The sequence below is a fragment of the Nesoenas mayeri genome (assembly GCF_963082525.1).
Source record: "Nesoenas mayeri genome assembly, chromosome: 20".
Lineage (NCBI taxonomy): Eukaryota > Metazoa > Chordata > Aves > Columbiformes > Columbidae > Nesoenas > Nesoenas mayeri.
The window spans coordinates 2,755,146-2,774,455 of NC_137569.1; the positions used below are offsets into that span (position 1 = coordinate 2,755,146).

General features: G+C 46.9%; 2 protein-coding genes across 3 annotated transcripts in view; both read right to left on the bottom strand.

Annotated features, from left to right (window-relative positions):
• Positions 1–1,041, bottom strand: part of CLTC (clathrin heavy chain) — a 30,355-nt gene extending 29,314 nt beyond the window's left edge. For both annotated transcript variants that reach the window (XM_080356928.1, XM_080356929.1), the window contains exon 1: positions 760–1,041. In XM_080356928.1, coding sequence (XP_080213054.1) covers positions 760–801 — 42 coding nt within the window. In that variant the 5' untranslated portion in view covers positions 802–1,041. The remainder of the gene's footprint in view (positions 1–759) is intronic.
• Positions 1,042–2,645: 1,604 nt separating this feature from the next.
• Positions 2,646–17,388, bottom strand: DHX40 (DEAH-box helicase 40). The gene is made up of 17 exons (XM_080357027.1): positions 17,235–17,388; positions 16,380–16,525; positions 15,914–16,033; positions 14,559–14,789; positions 14,303–14,369; positions 13,672–13,803; positions 12,295–12,394; positions 11,795–11,881; positions 10,854–11,036; positions 10,266–10,346; positions 9,424–9,581; positions 7,243–7,357; positions 6,847–6,955; positions 6,444–6,538; positions 5,854–5,923; positions 5,236–5,464; positions 2,646–3,396 (listed from the first exon to the last, which is right to left on the bottom strand). Exons 1-17 carry the CDS (start codon positions 17,371–17,373, stop codon positions 3,257–3,259), a joined length of 2,202 nt encoding a protein of 733 aa, XP_080213153.1. The 5' UTR covers positions 17,374–17,388; the 3' UTR covers positions 2,646–3,256.
• Between the last annotated feature and the right edge of the window lie 1,922 nt (positions 17,389–19,310).

Here is a 19,310-nt window from a genome sequence, read left to right on the forward strand (position 1 = left end):
AACCTCGGATTTGGCAGAGACCGGGCACCCTGTGCCTGCACTGCCACAGCTGCACCGCAGGGCAGCCCGCAGTCACTTCTACCTTTCACTGCAATATGTGGGTTTTTTTCTTTCCAGAAGATGACATTACAAGTCAGGACGTCAATAAAGCGATTTAATATGCCCTTATGATTTCAAGAAGCCCTAGCTTCATTGAAGAAAATATTAAAAATTAAGCGATACACAGAGACAACTCGGCCTCCCCGGTGATTTCCCGCTGCCCCCCTGCAGCAGCGGGTTTCCCCCCTCGGAGCCACCCGCACTCTCCCCTCCCACCGCCGCACCGCCCAGCAGGTGCTGCCGCGGGCCCGGCGCCAGCGGCGCCCACAGCCCCGGGACGAGCCGCCCGCAGCCCCCGGAGCGGGGAAACCACGAGGGGAGGACGGGACGGGCGCAGGATGCCCGGCGGCCGCACCTCGGCCCCTCGCCGCCTCCCCGGGACACGCGGCCCCGCGGCGCCCCGGCCCTTCCCCGCGGGAGCACGGGAAGGTGCCCTTCGGGCGCGGCGGGAACAGACAGCGGCCAGGCCCGCGGGAGGGAGGGAGGGAGGCCGCCCCGCCGCCGAGGAGCACAGGCCGCCTCACAGCGCTCGGGGAGGGCCCGCGGACAGGCCCGGGGCCCCACACCCATCACCAGTCCCGGGCGGCTCCCCCGGCTGAGGGAGCGGCCCGCCCGCCCGCCCCAGCACCCGCTCCCCCGGCCCGGCCCCTCCGCGCCCACCTGGAGGTGCTCCTGGAAGCGGATCGGCAGGATCTGGGCCATGGCGGCGGCAGCGGGCTGGGGCTCCAGTCCGAGGCCGGACCAGAGTCGCACCTCAGCGGGGTCCGGGCGGCGCGGGGCGGCGGGACCGCAATGGCGGAACGGGCCAGCGAGCGGGGAGAGCCGCGGCGATCCGGAAGCTGCCCCCACCGGCGGAAGGATACCGCCGCGGAAGGAAGAGGCCTGCCCTCACCTGCCGGGACCCGCCTTAACTGCGCCGGCCGGGCGGAAGGATCCCGGCGAGCGGCGTGACTCACCCGCCGCGGGACCAATAGGAGCAGCGGAAGGATCCGCCACCGGAAGGGACTATTTCGCGCTTCACCACCCCTCCCCTCCCCGGCCTTTTTTTTTGCCACATCATGCGACCGAGGTGCGGCTCCGTCACTTCCGCTCCGCGCTCGCCGCCGCGGCGGGTCACGTGCCGGGGCCGGAGCGGCCGGACAAGGTGACTCGCCCGCGGCTGGGGGCGGTTGCCATGGAGACTGGGGTGGTTGCTATGGAAACGGGCGGCGGCTGAAGGCCCCGGGGCCTCCGCGGTCACCGCCAACCCCGGGCAGCCCCGCCCGCCCCCGCTCCGGTTCTGCCCGCGGTGTTTCCCCCATCCCGGGTGTCAGGGTCGCTGTTCTGCTGCTGCGCAGCACCCTAATGGGTAGAGGGTGTGCTTTTCCTAATTAATCCTAATTAAAACCAGAAAACAAAATGGGGAAGGACCATAAATGACGGGGTGTGAGTGAGCATCACCAGAGCTGCAGGTTGGAACTCCAGGGATGGGCCGAGAGACTCTTCCCATGTCACTCTGTTAATAAGTACAGTAACATAATGAAACTTCAAATTTCCTCCTGCTGTTCATTAACTCACAATGTAACTCCAGCCCTTGCAAACAGGTGCCACTTCACACTTTTTACCCCAGAACTGCAGCTTCCAAGGGCTTTACGGAGAGGAACACACGGGGACCCCCGTGGACCCAACCACAGCTTCTGTATCTGTCCTTATTTTGCAATCTCACGGTATTTTCCTCGTACCATTTTGTATTAAATTCACCATTTCAAAACCTCTGAGGAGCCCTGGAACTCAAAGGGGAGAAACCTCCCTTCCTAATAAAAGTTTAAAAATAAAAGCACTCAGCTCTGCCAAGAGATACACAGCCCCAGGCAAGCGTGGTGCAGATGGCACTTGACTCGCAAGTGGCTATGACATTGCACATGTAAATCGAAAACTAAAAGAAAGGGACAATTATGAAGAATAATGTTGTATTCCTCTCCAGAAGAGAATTCCAAGGTTGATGATCAGGTACAGCCTGGGCAGCACAGGTGGAATGCTCAACATTTTACACCTACTCTCAAGGCGACATTAACAGCTGGTTACCTGAAAAGCAATGGACGGTGACACACGGCGCACACAACTCAGACATGAGAAATTACATTCTTCCAGTTGTTTGGAAATTGTCTTGTACAAAATGTTACTCACTGAAAGTGAAAAAACCCAGCAAAATAGTCAAACTCCGCACTAGAGCACTGCAACGTTTTAGGGTTATTAAGGTGACAGTAGGGGATTAGCTCTTCACTGAGAAAGAAACAAACTTCACAATGACAAAGCATTGCAGCTCTTGGCTTTCTTATGTATTTGCATTGAGGAAAAAAGCTATTATTTCCTTGTGTATAGCTTCGACACATTCAAAACACTTGTTCTTCCGACCAAAAGCCACCTATTTTAAAATAAACCCAGAAGAGCAGCCCACAGGGCAGCAGAGCCTGCAGGACAGAACCTGAGTGTTGGGTTGTTTTTTTCCAATAGAAAACACACAGTCACCCCTGACAACAATTATAAGTTGGCAGCAGGAATGTGAAAACATTTAGTAAATACTTTACATACAAAGACTTCTTCACCCATTGCTGTACATGGTACAGCACAACACAGAGTAGGAACAACAGTGCCTGGGACAGAGAATGCACGTGGTAAATGCCCTTTTGAATTTAGATCAGGATGGTTGCACCATTAACAGCAATTCCTACGCATTTTCCTGAGTAATGTATAAGCATGAAGATTGTACAGCCACAACCGTACAAAGTTAAATGGATTAAAAGTGACAGTTCCACTCCTTTGGAAATAAAAAATTAAAACAAATAAAATTTTATTAATCATGGCACTGAGACCACCGAGACCTTTCCAAGTTGACTAAATGCCACAGAATTGGCACCACAGTAAGGACGACGTCTTCATCCACATTTCAGGCCACTAAACCATTGCCAGTGACACGCAGCAACAAAACTCCTCTTGGTGACCTTTCCTTGCTGGATGCAGCAGAGGCAGATTGCGTTTTGATGCCTCGGCACTCCGACTTACCGCAAAGCAGAAGTTTTCCTTCTTTCCAGTTACTCAGTTTGCATTATGCAAACGCACCCAGAACAACTGCGCTGAACAGCCTTTACCCACAGCGGGAGCAGAGCAGCCCCGAGGATCATCCCATTTCTTTCACTGTGCCGCTTAAACCCTGTGCTCTTTGCTGCTTTCTCTCAAGGTAGCGAGCTCGGGCATCCAGGATTGATTTATCATTATTCCTCCTCTCCATCTTCTTTGCAGAATTGTCCGTGGTTCCTTCTGGAGGCAGAGGAGAGAAAGAGAAATACACTCTTCTGTGTCACAAAAACCCAAACAGCATTCCAATTGCTCCTATTTGCAAAATACCCAAAAACCCCCAACAGAATCTCAAATGATTTTCAAGTCCCAGTCAGTCATTGGAATGAATTCCAGAGAGGACAAACTGTACCACAGTGGGGAGATACAAATAAAAGCCTTAACTCTCATGTCAGTATTTGCAGCTGGGCTCATCGCGCCCCCAAATGTGTATCTTTCTTTTTAATTGTAACATATTATGCATCTTGTGTAATTTGGAGAAGCAATGGGTTCCATAGAACACATCTCACGCTCAGTTTAGGCAGGAAAGAGGCAGCACTGGGAGCAGGAAAGCAAAAAAAAAAAGCTTAGACTAAACGATCTTAAAATGTCCAGAGGCAGGAGGAAGAGGGAGGATAACACACAGATAAAGGAGCGGGAAAAGTCAATACTCCAGAGCAGACACCATCAGAAATGCACATTCTCCCACTGAGCTGCGACCTTGGGAGTGTTTCTCCCAGAAGGAAAGAAAAGCAAGAAATATTTTCAGATCAAAATAAATTTTAAAACAATAATTTAAAAAAAAAAAAAAAAAAATCATTCAAAGGCTCCAAAAACTTAATTATTGTGTGAATAAAGCAGCTACTGCGGCCTGTTCCGAGGTCTCTGGGGCCAGGCGCCAGATTCTTTGATATGAACAAGAAGCTTTAATCAACATTCACTCTTGGAAGATTTGTGATTATTCTGTCGTGGAGTCAAATAGGAATTCAGCTCATGATGTGGCCCTTCCTTCCACCGGGCACTAGGGAAGCCTTTGTCAGCTATTCGGCCACCTATTTTTATGAAGTTCCAAGAAATACAACATCTGTAAAGCCAGTATTAATCTCAAATGAATTTAGTATTGCCTGGTGAAGTCAAAAAGCTCAGGGAGGACAAAGAAAACAAACCTCAGCTCTTTGGACTTCAGATAAATAGATGAAGCTCCTCTGTGTTATCCAGTAACACAAATATCCTTTCCAGCAAATTTATAACCAAATCCAATGCATGGTTTTATCATTTAAAATGGTTGTTCTACACAATAATGCAGGACAGAAAGAGATGCTGGTCTACATTTTTTCTATTCTTAAGGAAATGGAAGAAAATCTGTATTGTCAGTGCCTGCACTGTACATTAATGGTTTGGAAGCATCAGTTGGGTAGAGAGGCCCTTTGAATACTTGGCTGCTTTACAAAACCTGCTGACAGAAGAATTCAAAGAACGTCAAGCAGCCAGATCAGTTAGCAGGCACCAGTTTTAATTAAAACTATTTAAACATATGGCATTAAGTTCATTGTCAGAATGAGACATTCGCCAAAATGTGATCGTTTTTCCTCTATGCTTTTTGTTTGGTGGGGTTTTCTGGGATGGTTTATCGGGTTGCCTTGTGTATTCTTTTCTCTCCCCTCACAGCCTGTAGGACCTTTCCCTCTCAGGACAGTATTATTTTGGGTATCTATGGCTAGATACCCTTTGCAAACTTAGAGTGGTTAGACTCAAAGTGCTTTTATCCAGCTCTGTGTTAAACTCCTGCTCCTGTCAGCTATAAACGGGGAGGCACAGCAAGAACCGGTATGCAAACACCACTACACACACAGCCGAGGCAGGAAAATAGAGCTCTAATAAGACAAGAAAACAGCTAAAGCGACACATATCAAATGTGTTAAGCACATCCAGATTAACACCTGCTAGTCCAGAACGTGTTCAGTGATATAATATACACACACAGGTCCCACACCAACCAAGAAAACTACACATGCCATAAATACGGACTAGTAAGGTGCTCACCATGCTGCCTTTTCAGCTCCTCCTTGTGCTTCCACTTGGTTATTTCCTCCTCAGTGACTTCTTCGCGCGCCACACTGCTCAGTTCATACGCATCAATTTGATGCAATCTGGGCAACAAGTCTTTGACCCATTCATAGCGAACGGGACACACCGTCCGGACATAGATTTTGGATGTCACTGTGACATCATGGAAGATGATCCACTCGAGGCGAGTCTCCTGGTTATACAGCTGGAAAAACGAAAATATTACTTCAGAACTGATAAAAAATAATTCTTCTTTCTACAGCACCCTCCGTTGGAATATCTTCCAGTGCTTCAGGTGCAAGAACAACATAAAGCTGATACTACCCTAAACTTTCAGACAGGGAAATAGAAGCAAAATGACTCTCTTGAAATTGCCCAGGAAATCCAAAGAGGCAGAGACAAAGCTCAGTCTGTGTCTCACTCCTTTCATAAGCCAAACATTTACTGAATTTGAAGAAGTGAGGCTCCTCCCTGCTCCCAAAATGAACACTGCAACAGTGCTTCTCTTGGCCACAAATTAGGACGAACCCAACAGAAGAGGAAGATTTCACAGGGACCTGCCTCTTATTCCTTGTCTAGAGAATGTTAACTTACTGTAGATGAGGGATGGATATAGACAATGCTGCCGTGTCCGTCCATCGTGCAGAATGTCCTGGCTGCAGATCTAAAAAGTTTGTGAAAAGAAATAAATGTATAATGCAACATAGTTTGCTGTGATTAGACAGCAACACTCAACTAAGCAAATCAGCAGCAGCACAGAAGAAAATACTCAAATATATACACAGAGGAATATCCTTCCAGAGTTAAACTGTAAAAAAAAAACAAACGAGGAATAAAATACAATCTAATTTACCACAGTAACACTGCAGATATAACAACATAATAATAAGCAGGCTTTGGGACTGAAATCTTTGTAAGCCGTGGTAACTGGGCATTTCCAAGCCTTTTCATTGAGTATCTGGAACTACGCATCAGCCTTCAAGTTTATTTCTTCTCCAGGAATGTAATGAGAGTCAAACCAGAGACTCCACCGGGCTGCCAGCCCTGTGCAGAAACATTACCTGCAGCTGCAAGTGCTGCTTCAACAACGCACAGCTCGACTGTTCCATTTCAACATGCAGCTGCATCTTTAGAGAACGTGCATAACACCTTTTCCATTCCGTTCTCCACACTTTATCACTTACCTCCTAGCTACGTTGATGAAGTATCCTGCACATAGACATCTTCTGAGAATCTCAGTTCTGGAGCCTTCAAATGTCTCTTTAGGGAAGTCTGGCAGCTATGTGAAGAAAAAACACCATGAATCAGGATATTTCCTAAAGAAAAAGTGGCTATAGCCCCTCCATCCAATGGATTTTAAACTCTGGGTTTCTCACCCTGCATAAACCATGAGGAAAGGAGGCAAACCCTCCTTCTTGCTTGTAATCACCACCATACCTACAACAAGGATGCTCTGATAAATACTTAAGTGGATTAGTTTCTACCAGAGAATGGCAGCAGCCATCTGGCAAAAGCTCAGTGGCCCAGCACATGTCTTAAATACAAACTTATATAACTCAATCATATATAAAAATGACATTTTTTTACCTGTTTCAGTTTACTGATTATTTCCCGAAGTTGTTTTTCCACACTAAAAGCAGATTTTAAAGCTCTCCAATGGATCCAGTATTTGTGGCACCAAGCTGAAGGAGACTTGCTGAGAATAGAAATAATTGTATTATAAAGAAGCCCTTTGTAAGCTGAAGGCAGAAAATTGCCTCTATTTTTTGTTATGGTCGTACAAAGAAGGCAACCTACACAGCCAGATACTTTGTGAGTTTAAATAATAAGTGTCTTGATAGACATTTCAGATCCCAACAAGGAATAAATCTGCAATTAGGTACAAGTACATGCATGTGCATATACACAAAGTATTTAAAAACCATCAGGAGATGAGAGTTATGAGCAATGCAAAACCACTTACTGTAAGGAATCGTTTTATACCTTGCTTTGCACTGTTCAAAAATATTTAAGAGGGTGGCAAAGTCGTTGCATCCTCCCACTTGTGAGGCAAGTTCCTGGTGTTGAAGTTCTGCCTCCTTTTGCTTCTGAGGATCACCTGAGGAAGTAAGTTATATCTCACTTCAACAGAGTCATTTCTATTTATGGCTCCTACTTAATTTTCTGTTAGTATCTCTCCAAAGCGTGTTTGAAAGTCCTGGCTCTTTATTCACATTATTTTTAGATTTGTCTCCTCCACAGCTGCATTTACAGTTCTTTCCCCCTCCGCTGTGGCTGAACGAGAACATGTAGATGTTATTCAATCTGTGATTAATCTGATCAGTCAGCACTAGAGATGAAGACTTCTTGTCTCTCCAAAAGAAAGGAACTACATATTGCGCTCTCACAACCAACTCAGATGCCAACGTGCAACAGCAGCTTTAAACAAACAGCTCACAGGGATCCAGAGAAAGTTTTGCTCTGGGAGAAATAACAAGACTGTTGAAAGCACCCCATCACGGCACACCCCATCACGGCACATCTCATCTGTTTAACTCTGCTTTTGTCCTAGTGCTCAAGTGCCGCACTAAGGGGGGGCCTTAACATAAGTAAGAGCCTTGAAAAAATGTCATCTGTGAGTTCAGTGTGAATTTGCCCTCAGTAAATGCTAGGAATGTGCCAGGCAAAACCAACATCTCCAAAGTGTTATTTCAAGTTTCAACCCAAAGACTTTCTTCCCCAGCACAACCTACCCCCTTTCTAAAGAGGGATACGGCTGCAAATGCCAGCGCGTTGCTGCTGTGCTGCAGGGGACGGCAGAAGTTTGTGGGTATCACAAATAAGGAGGCCTGTTCGTACACATATCACCCGTAAGCAAATTCCTTCACGACGGGAGTCTCTGTGTTTGCGTCCCGGTGTACGGGGTTGCCGGAGAGTAACGAATGTGTGTGCGTTAGCTCGCTGACCAGATAACAAGGGCACATCGCCCTGTGGAGGATGGGAAAGCAAAAGCACATTTGTGGGAAAGGGAAAAACCCCAGAGCAGGATCCAGGCTATCAGCACTGCCAGCAGGGTCTTTGGCTGTTGCACTAACGGGCACGGTTAATAGACGACAGAGATAACTGGACAAAAGCCAATGAGTGACTAGAAAGGACAAAGGTCTCCCACAAAGACTGTGCCACACATAAAGACTATATATGTAGCGCAGCTGGGGTGACAGGTTGGGGGTGGGCTGGAGGGGAAAGGAGAGAGCAGGGAGGACATGGGAGACTGAGTTTAGCGCTGGTGAGAGGTGTTAGTTTGGAACCACAGCAGAATTACATTTTCCATTTAGAAAAACATTGGAAATGAAGCTGAGCATCTCACAGTAACTTCAAAGGTCTATATGGTTAAACAGAGTTATGGAACAGAAAAGTCAATCCAGAGGCAACCCCATCTCTTAAAAACAAATCAACTGACTGTACTTAGACCAACAGCAAAACATCTGCTGTGCTGTATTTTGGTTTTCTGGTGGTTTTGGGTATTTTTTCTCTTTTCGCTGCTGTAACACAGCTTTCCCTCTCATGACCTCCCAGCAATCCACTCGCTCGGTCATATGTTGTGTTCCAGCTCACAGCCTTGGGACAAATACAACCCAATTCCAGGCTATTTTGAAGTCTTTGGAATCACTGTTACCAATTCCTAGTGTGCAACGTGCCCTGACTCCAAGACCACAGAAAGCTGTAAAGCATCTGGGTAAAGTGCCATTGTATATTTGTCTTAATCTTATGATTCTTCCCTACAGATCTGGTACAATACACTCCGGGAGACAAAGCACTGTCCTTGAGGAACCTTCTTCACACAGCAACGTAAGGGTTATTTAAAGCATTAGTTTAAGGTAAATACATATGTCTCCCACCAGTGTTTGGCCCAACTAAAACCAGTTTATTCCCCGGCCAGAGCATCCTTACTCTCAAGGACGCACAAAATACAGCATCAGTTCCCACTTTATAACCTTGAGATACATCTACAAGATACTGTGGCCTCACAAACTATTAGCACTGAAAACTACTGAGAGCAAAAGCCCTGTAGAAAAGGCCTCCTGGTGAAGTGGTGTGTGTGGCCTCATCATTGCCTGAAACACCCCCATGCAAGCACAATTCCTCGCCCACCCGCGGCTGCTTTGGGATGAGGGGGTTTCCCACCTGGACGAATGAAGACGTTTTCCACAGACAACATGGCTGCGATGGGAAGCAGCAGATCTTCGCAGTCAAGAGAAGCAGCTTTGATGACAGCACAGGTCAGGTTGGGAGGGAGGGGAAACTGCACCAGGAATTCACCCAGCCTCGTCACGTGGCCTCTCCTTATCCCAGGAAACAAAGATTCAAATATCAGGCTCAACAAAACCAGGTTTAAATGTAAATCAGAACATGCACACACAATGTCAGCCACCATATACAGATCAAGAGGAACAAAGCAGCATTTCACTCTGGACTGATCTAACTCCACAGCCTGTGTGTGCCCAGATGGGTGCTGGACACACTGCAAACCTCCCTAGCCAAAGAATCTTTCACCCTTCTCCAGTTTGCTTATGCCTGCTTCACGGCAGGCAAAACCAGCTTTTCATGTGTATCAGATGCTTAAGATGTATATTTTTGCAAGAAGAATTCCTGGAAGCTGAGGATAAGATCTCGCTTCCTGCCTGGAGTTCTTGGACGGGGCTCACAGCAAACGCCAAAGCACCTTCGTCACCGCGGCCCGGGAGCTGCTGTCGGAACCGCGCTCAGAGCTGAGGTCTTGTCTGAGGTCACTCAGGAACTCCAGGACAATGTGGATAACTTAATCTGTACCTCTTGAGTCCTAAGCCATGCCCTAACGCTAATTTTACACAAAGTATATTAAAACCCAGTAGTTAACTTCCTGCTCTAATAAGGAAACATATTGTACTGCTGGGGGAAGTCCTTCAGTGCACATGAACAACTCACTGACACCAGTTAAACCACTAGATTCTCAATTCTTGTAGAGACTACACCCTTTTATTTTTTACCTGTCAATAGCATCACACTGGTAGAGTTGCTTGAGAGCTTCTAAAATGTGCCTTTCTTCGGGGCAGTCCAAGTAGGGAAATCTATAGTAAAAAAAAGAAGTAGAAAATCTCACTGTTCAGACTCAGTATAGCTTTGTTAATTTTCGTATTTATTAAAACACTTTTGTAACCTTCCAATCCAGGTTTCTGACCAAAGTGCACAGGTGTGTTCCTACATATGGAGCTTCATGCTGAACAATGATGGTGACAGATCCCAGCATGGCAGACGTAAAGATAAGCTTTATTTTCTGCACACGTGCGATCCGAAAATTGAACAATTCCCCAGAGGTGAAGTTTTTGGGACATAAACATCAATATTTTAAAGGAACGGTATTAAGTATTTAATTTTGGAGACAAGGAGTTAGTTTTGGCAGATTCTCTAACTGAACCTGAGCTCAAGATCCAACCTGGAACTACAGACTGAGGAGAAGAGCAGAAAAGCTGATTGTATTGGAGTGTCACAGTTGGCCGGGGACCTAATCCCCTCTCTTGCCAACAGGCTGCCGAGACTCTGTGAGAAAACGATAATCCCCCTTCCATAGGGGTTACCTGATGACATCGTGCACGGAAAGGCACTTCAAGGTCAGGATGACGGATGTCAGGCTGGTTCTCTTGATCTCGGGGACCGTGTGATCGGGCATGCATTGCTCCCAGAACTCTTCGCTGTAGAGCCGGTAGCTTTTTCCGGATGATGTCCGGCCAGCTCGGCCAGCTCGTTGCTTCGCTTCGCTCCTGCCAATACAGACAGATGGGGAAAAAAAGCCTCAAACTCTTGCTCCCTTCTGCTATCACACAAAAAACCCCACTGTAGTTATGATAAATAGCAGCAATTTCCGTGCTTGTAGATGGAAGATATATTATACTGCGCAGCAATTGAGAGATCCAGCTATACAAGAACCAGCGGAATGAAGAAGAACTCCTGTGCAAGGGAAGATGGTTTTAAATTTCTCTTAATCAGGTTGCTGTGTTCAGCAAACACAAGCTGACGTGTGAGCTGCTGTTCAGACTACAACGCATTGTAATTCCTTCTTAATGCCTGTAACTTATAGGAAATTAAACGTCCTGAACCACTTTCTATTTAGGAGCAAACAAAACAGCTTTAAATTAGGGAGCCTCAAAGCCACCACCCCTCCTTTTTTTATATTTCAAAGATCAGTCGGTACGCAGTAGTGTCAGAGCAACTCCCAGGAACACCAAGCAAATGACAGGCAGTCAGCAATAGGACAAGGGGGCATGGGCTTAAATTCTGCCAGGGGAAATTTAGGCTGGAGATTAGAAGGCAATTCTTTACAGAGAGAGTGGTCAGGCATTGGAATGGCTGCCCAGGGAGGTCCTGGACTTGCCGTCCCTGGAGGTTTTTAAACTGAGCTTGGACATGGCACTTAGTGCCATGATCTAGTAAACGGACTAGAGTTGGACCAAGGGTTGGACTGGATGATCTCTGAGGTCTTTTCCAACCCAGTCCATTCTGTGACCTTTTAAAAACTTACTTTGAAATGGGAACCACCTCCAGTACGTCCAAACCAACTCGGGGGTTGTGATTTAACTGCTTCACAAATCCACTATCCACGACGTACCTGTCAGAAAGGAAAACAGCAGAGGCCTCAGCAGACAGGTACATAACTGCCACGTGCACACGACCAGAGCAAGAACACGTCTGCCCCACAACCGCTGCAAACAGTTGCACTGGCTGGTCACCTGCAGCCCTGATGCTGTTCAGTCTACGGGACGTTACAAATAAAACCTCTCACGCTCAAGATTAATAGAGCTGAGATTTGATTTCAAATTAGGGTCCAATCATATTAGTTATCTGTAGTACTATATAATAGCATCAAGGGGTTTTTTATTCATTACACACACGAAAAATACAACAGGTGATAACCTGGCAGGTATAGTAGTGGAAGGATGTCAGATGTCTTTTCTCAAATCTAGTAGAATTTTCTGAATTATTCCCTCTCTTACAGCTTTTATGAAGAATGGGAAACAGTACCTGACTCCTTCAATCGTCAGAGATGTTGCAGCAATGTTTGTGGACACCACACATTTCCTGACGCCTGTGGGAGCTGGCAAAAATATTCTTTTCTGTTGATCTGAAATGACAGGTCGTCAGTCAAGCTGTCTGCTCGGATTTCAAACCACATCTCGAACCCTGTGCAAACTTACCCAAACACGTAGCAAAAGTAATCTGGATGAAATTAGAAAGTGAACCACCTAACATTTTAAAATATAGATTTGATATTATTTTGGCATATGTCCGAAATCAGATAATATTTTCTTTATTGTTTGCATATTCAAGAAGATTTTGAGATCAAGAAAGGCCAATTCTCCTGGGTACTTCCTGACCCAGAGCCAGGAAAAACAAACAAGATGTCTGGTCTTAATAGAATCTTCGTGAAGGATTTAAAGGGTTTTAAAGTGAAGATGAATATCAGTTAAGCCCCCTGTGTTTCCAGCAAATACTTTACCATGCAACAAAGCAGCACATGCAGCTTCCATTAATTCATTTGGCTTTTCAAGGGAAAAAAAAAAGGGAGGTGGAAATTAAACTCTCCCCTTAGATTTTCTCCCTTATTATTCTTGAAAAACATCAACATCTCTTTGAAAAAAGGTCTCTCTTGTGTATTTAGAAATATTCAAATCATTGAGTAAAGAAGGAGCTACAACCTTTCTTTTATGCAAATTTTTAATGTTGTTCTTTCAAAAAGGTAAAAGCTTTGCTCCCTCTCTGCAGATCGTCACCAGATCTTTCCCCGCAGCCTGGAACCGGCCGTCCTGCTCCTCTCAACACTCATTCAGCCCCTTGGCATTCTACGAACTACACCCACGCACTTCAACATCGAGTTCATCTGAAAACACAGTGTCTGTGTGCAGCAAAGGTCAAAGGGCCTTTGTTTTTAACTCTTCGAAACTAACTGCAGTATTGCTGCCAAACAAAACAGACTGACTCACCCCCATAACCTGCACTTTTCCGTGCTGTGTCACACTGGACTATATTCCCTTACAGGTCTGCTCTCATCACCAAAAACCTGCTGGCAATAGCTTTTCCACGTAAAATAAAATGTGGGGGCCTAAGTAAGACACCTGAACTTTGAGTTACAGGATATCCCTTCCTAAGCTGGAGACCCCGATGCCATGTGAAGCCATTTCCAGTGGATATGAATTTTAACTGGAAGCTGAAGCTTGAGTATAGTTTATGACCTCCACAAAAAACCCCAACAGAATAGTGCTATAGCAGTGTAACAAATGGTTTAATGAATGCCATTTTTTCCAATCACAACAGGAATATTTTATTAGGATGTTGTTTATAACAACTCTTGCAGTTAACATAGATGTGAATTAAGTTCCATGTGACATTACATGCTCTTACCTGTTGACATTGACCCATACAATGGTAAGATAAGGAGGCCTTCAACAGAGCGGTCGTGTACTTCATACCGGTAATCGATGGATTCTGCTTTCTTGAAAAGTAAATCACACGCTTTCTCAATCTCAAATTGACCTAACAAACATACAAGAGGATTTAAGCAACCTACAGAGTTAAAACTCTGCCCTCCAAGTTTGCAACATGTTCAAACAAGATCGTTTTGCCAATATTACAGAGTCATCAACACCATTACAACGAGGAAGCAATACTTGTGAGAGTCCATTTAGGAGGTGACACCCAGGCTTTCCTCAGTGCCTCTCACTAAGAGATAACTGCATAAGCCTGGCCCGCACGCTGGCGTGGGGTTCTGCAGCTAAAGGAATTCTCTCTTCCTGAATTAACACCAAAATAAAATGCATAGACAACGCCAGCAGAGTAAATTTGGCACACGAAGAAACGAGTATATACAAATTTTTAAGTTAATACTTTTCTTACTTGATCTCATAGGCAAAGACGTACCTAAACATGCTCTGAAATCTGTCATTTCACAGGACTACATGTGTCAAGCTGCAGCTTTCCCTTCTCTGCTTACTGCTCTGGGATAAAATAGATAATAGATAAATAAAACGCTCACCCGTCAGGAAAACCAAGATGTCGCCTTCTGGTTCATTTAAGTGGATATCCAATGTCACTTTTACAGCCTGAAACAAACAGCAAACAAGCCAGTAACAGCTGGAATCTCACTCAATCTTTCTAAAACTCATCGTACCAACTCTTCCCTAAGTTCTGCAGAGACGCTAAGAGCACAGCAATACACCAGCTAATTCTTGTTACGATTATCATCTGTGAAAGACCACAAGAATAGAGAAACAAAGTAAACCAGGCCAGACCTCTGTGACATAGGCAGAGCTGCCCGTGTCCCGCGGGCTGAGCAGGTTGCAGAATATCTCCTTGACAGGATAACTTCTTCCTGGAATATGCAGCACTGAGCAGTGTCCAAAGAACTCCGAGAGCTTCTCCACCTCCAGGGTGGCTGACATCACCACCACCTTCATGGGCGTCTTTCTGCCTGCTGGTTCCTTCTGTAGAAATAGTTTCTTCAGCAAACCAAATAAAATATCCTAACACAAAAACAGAGGCGACTTATGTTAGTACCCCAGATTTTTTTAGAAGGGTCTGACAAAGCTGGAAGTGACTCATGTTTGCCACTGACACAGTGAAGACAGAAAATCACATTTTCAGGGCCTAAGCATTCAGAAGAATAAACACCCTCACCCTGTTTTCCACAATTTAATCCATTTTTTATCAGCTCTTCTCACAGCCTATAAACAGAATGTGTGTAACTCAAAATCCTTTGGTTTTCATTTTTTATACTCTCATGGTCAAGTAATTTGCAAGTAACTACCACAGACCCATTTTAAAAAGTCATCACCTTTTTTGTACTATTTGTTGTTATGACTTCAGCAAGTTTCTTTCACTCTGCAGTGCTCTGGATTAAAAATCTGCTCCTTTTAGTAAGAAGCAGGCAATGGAGCAGTTACTGTTTACACCACCCCGGCTCAATGACCTGCAATACCCACAGATGTGCGAGGGCAGAACTGGGGTTCAGAAAGCGTGTTCCCTTGTCCCCAGCTGGACTGGTACATTGTTTGCTGGACTGGCAGGTTGATACACAACAATCTCTTGAGCACTGACTGACCTGAGTCTCTTTGTTTGCTATGGAAGGGTCAGAGTGACATTTGATAACTTTTGGTACTTAGGTCAGTCTTGATACTTCCATGACCCCAAAAACGGTAATCTCTTTGCACAGTCATAAACACACCCCTAAGACACATTATGCCTTGGAGTGAGAGAGGTGTTTCAGGGTTTTGTTTGTGTGTGTGTTTGTCTGTTTCAATTAGGACTCTAATTAAGTTAGGATTTAAGTTTGTGTTCACTGTGCTGGTTTCAAACTCCTGGAAATTTTGGGAAAGTATGCAATAACCAGCCAAGTTTAAACTGCTTTCAAATGCAACAGCTACCAGAATTCCAACAGGATTACAGGCTGCATGTTATTTTCAGATCATGCAGCATGTAATAAATGAAGAAGCAATTGTATGGTCTTAGGAGGGCACGAGGATAAAGTGCATCCATGGAAAGTCAGCCAAAATCCCTGGGGATTGCGCAGAAGTGAAAGAAAGGAATAAGCAGATGTCAGTAAAGGAGAGAATTTGACTCAAAAGAACAGATATAAGGTGACACTCACAGTGCTGAGGCTCCGCTCATGAGCTTCATCCAAAATGATGATACTGTACTTGCTGAGAAGGGGATCTGCTAAGATTTGCCTCAATAAGCAGCCATCGGTCATATACTTGATGGCAGTATCCTGCAAGGTTTAATTAGACATTCAGCTGTTATCCTGGATTTCTACTTCAAAGTAAAAGCTTCTATGAAGCCCACGTTTTTGCCCAGAACACACACTGAGGCTTATGCACCACATCACAAGTGCCTGGCATCATTTGGCTTGTCAGGTTGATCAAGTGAGTGATATGAGACATGTAACTGCAGCTTCACCACAGCTGGGGCAGAAAAGGCTTGGAGTCCTGCACACAAAGCCCCAGGAGAGGCAAAGGGGCTGTGTCACCCCGTGGTGGCACCTCCACAAGCAAACTGAGCCACCAACACCACAACACCCCCCGACAGCGCCACCCGGGCGCGTAGCCCGGCCCTACCTCGCTGGTGCAGTCGTCGAAGCGGACCTGGTACCCAACCACACCGCCCAGCGAGCAGCCCATCTCCTCGGCCACCCGCTGCGCCACCGACATGGTGGCGACGCGCCGGGGCTGGGTGACACCGATGGCCCCGTGCTTCGCCAGGCCTGGGGAGAGACAGAGAACGGGGACGCTGAGCTGTGCCGCTCAGAGGCGGCTTGTGCACCAGCACCTCTAAGGAACATTTAATGAAGAAACGTTGTTTTTACATAACTGAGGAGCTGGCGCCTGACCCCAGCAGGGGGAAGGACTGAAAGACATCAGACTATGAGTCCTTAATGTAAAACATGTTTTTTTTCCCAGAATATATACTGATACCTGTATGCATAGTCATAACTATATTTACAAGTTAATTTAGGGGGAAAGGTAGCCAAAGTACCAGGAATCCATATTTTAAATAGATTGATAAGGGGAAGGGTATTGTATGTAAACTGAGGCAGGCGTCGGGCGGTCTGTAAACCCTGAAGTACCAGCTAATGGGGAGCGGGGGAGGAAAACTGCGGCCGGGATTTTGGGGGGATATAAGCAGGGGCTTTTTGCCCTATTACGTGTGCCTACCTTTAGGTAGAACACCTGGCGTTGCAATATCGTTATTAAAAAGATTGCTTTGCTCAGAGATCCTGAACCTACCATATCTGCAAAACAATGGTTTCCTACACACGGACATATGGTTTTAGTTGGAAGTTTCGCTCAAGCCGCCTCCTCTCCCCACACGCACAGCCCGGCCCGGCTCCCCGAGGGGACAGCACCCCTGTCTGCGCTGGGCTGGGCTGGGCTGGGCTCGGCCCCGGCTCCCCGCCGTCCCCCCGCCGTTACCTGCCTCCAGGAGGTACTTGGGCAGCTGCGTGCTCTTGCCGCTCCCCGTCTCGCCGGTGACGATGAGGAAGGGCCGCTCCCTCACGGCCTCCACCAGGGCCCGGCGGTAGCGGCGGATGGGCAGGTCGGTGCCTGCCATGGCGGCTGAGGAGGCCCCGGGACACCCCCCCCCCCACACACCGGAAGCGGCGCCGCCGCACGCTGATGACATCTACTGTTTACGCGCGTAGCCTCAACGCCCCGCCCCCTCATTAAGCCACGCCCCTTCTTGAGCTCCGCCCCCCCAAGCCCCGCCCCCTCGTCCGTACGCTGCCCCTGGCGGGCGCTCCCGCAGTTCAGCCCAAACCCGTGGTTTCTTTCCTCAAATCCGCTGCAGTTTTTCACAGAGCCGCTTGCTCCTTCCTGGGGGATGCTGCCAGCGCGGGGGACACCCAGCAGCTCTCCCAGTCCCGCCCCGGGGCTCCCTCTGGTCCTCGCATGTCCCTGGGGGTCCGGCACAGTTAAACTGCGGTGTAAAATACAGAATTATAAAGAAACACTGAAATACCGAGTGATCTGGGTTGGGACCGGGTGCCACAACCAGCCGTTGTCTCTCAGCAGGTCACACAACCCGGTGCACGAAGAGACACGGTGGGGAAACAGCTCCGTGAAATCAAAGCCCGTGATTCACGGACACGCCGCCCCAGCCTGACCCGCGGCCTCGGCTCCCCGGCACACCCGTGGGTTCCCGCAGCCTCGGCTCCCCGGCACACCCGTGGGTTCCCGCGGCCTCGGCTCCCCGGCACGCCCGTGGGTTCCCGCGGCCTCGGCTCCCCGGCACACCCGTGGCTTCCCGCACGGCCTGAAGGTGGCAAGCGCTGAACGCTCAGGGGACACCGGCCTGCGGGCCAAACCGACCGCTTGAACCAACCCCTTGTTCCCGCTGCAGCGCGATTTTGGCGTTGTGCTGTGTCTGCACGTCACACCGTTTGTCCCCCTTGCTGTCCTGCGTGTGTTCATGTTTCGCTCCTCATTGGGTTGTACCGGTCATAATAATCACCCGGTAAGTTTGTCGTCACACCAGGAGCAAATTTCAACCACCTATTGACTCCAGTTTTCCCAAATCACCTAAATTTATACTGGGACACGGAATGCGAGGAATATTTACCCACTGGGAACATTTGCGACGTGCTCTGAAGCTTGGAAAGCGTCACATCAGTCCCTGATGTCACCAACTTCACATGTGTCTCACCTATATGTGTTTGTTTAGCCTGTCTGCAAACTGGCGTTGTGAAATCACAGCAGATAAGCCGTTTTTCTGCCATTTCTTATTAACGTAGCCAGAGAGAAGAGAACACCGCAGCAACTGTTTCATTACAGTACCACAACTATGAGAGATACCTGGTATTACGTCTCTGGGTTTATTGCTCTGAGATGTTTGCTGGCATCTGACCAAAATTCAGAGAGACAAATCCCAGCAGTTCACAAACCGTCCATCAGCTACTGACAAATCATTCGCATAATGGTCTTTATTTGCAACGTGCAGATGATTCCTGCTTTGAATAACTGTATAAATCCTGCATTTCTGCCTGAGGCTCTCCTGTAGCAATTACCTACAATTTCCTAAAGCTCCTCTATAAGCATAAAAAGTACATCAGTCCAGCAGCAATATCATAATAACCAATCTATGGCTCTGTTCGCTTCAGTACATAACAGAACGTGCCAATACGCCGTATGTTGTGACATCCCTTTATCAACGTGTGTCACATTTATTGCCTCACGATGTTCTAATGCTGTGTCGCTATGAGTAACTCAGTTACTGGCGATCACGTACACTGCTTTATTATCCCTGATTGGAAACTTCAAACACACCCTCATTACACTTCTCGGCATACATTTAATAATAATTCTTTATTTTTTTTTAATAGATAACACACGTATGCATGAATGCATGCACACTTGCGCATTCTGCTTGATTTTATTTAAATCACATACTGCTTCGGGCAGACTTAGGGGTGGGTAAAGCTTTCCAATTGTCTTTTTTTGTCCTCCTAGCCTGGGAATAGCAGATTTGGGTTTAATCAACCCCTTTGCAGT

What these genes read in the sequence shown, in the direction of transcription:
- DHX40 (XM_080357027.1), bottom strand. Translation starts at nt 17,373, where the DNA reads ATGGCAGGCACCGACCTGCCCATCCGCCGCTACCGCCGGGCCCTGGTG. An exon ending in CAGTGTGATGCTATTGACAG is followed by an intron (nt 9,582 to 10,265) that starts GTAAAAAATAAA and finishes TCCTGGGATAAG; the next exon opens with GAGAGGCCACGTGACGAGGC. An exon ending in AAACGTCTTCATTCGTCCAG is followed by an intron (nt 7,358 to 9,423) that starts GTGGGAAACCCC and finishes TTACTTCCTCAG; the next exon opens with GTGATCCTCAGAAGCAAAAG.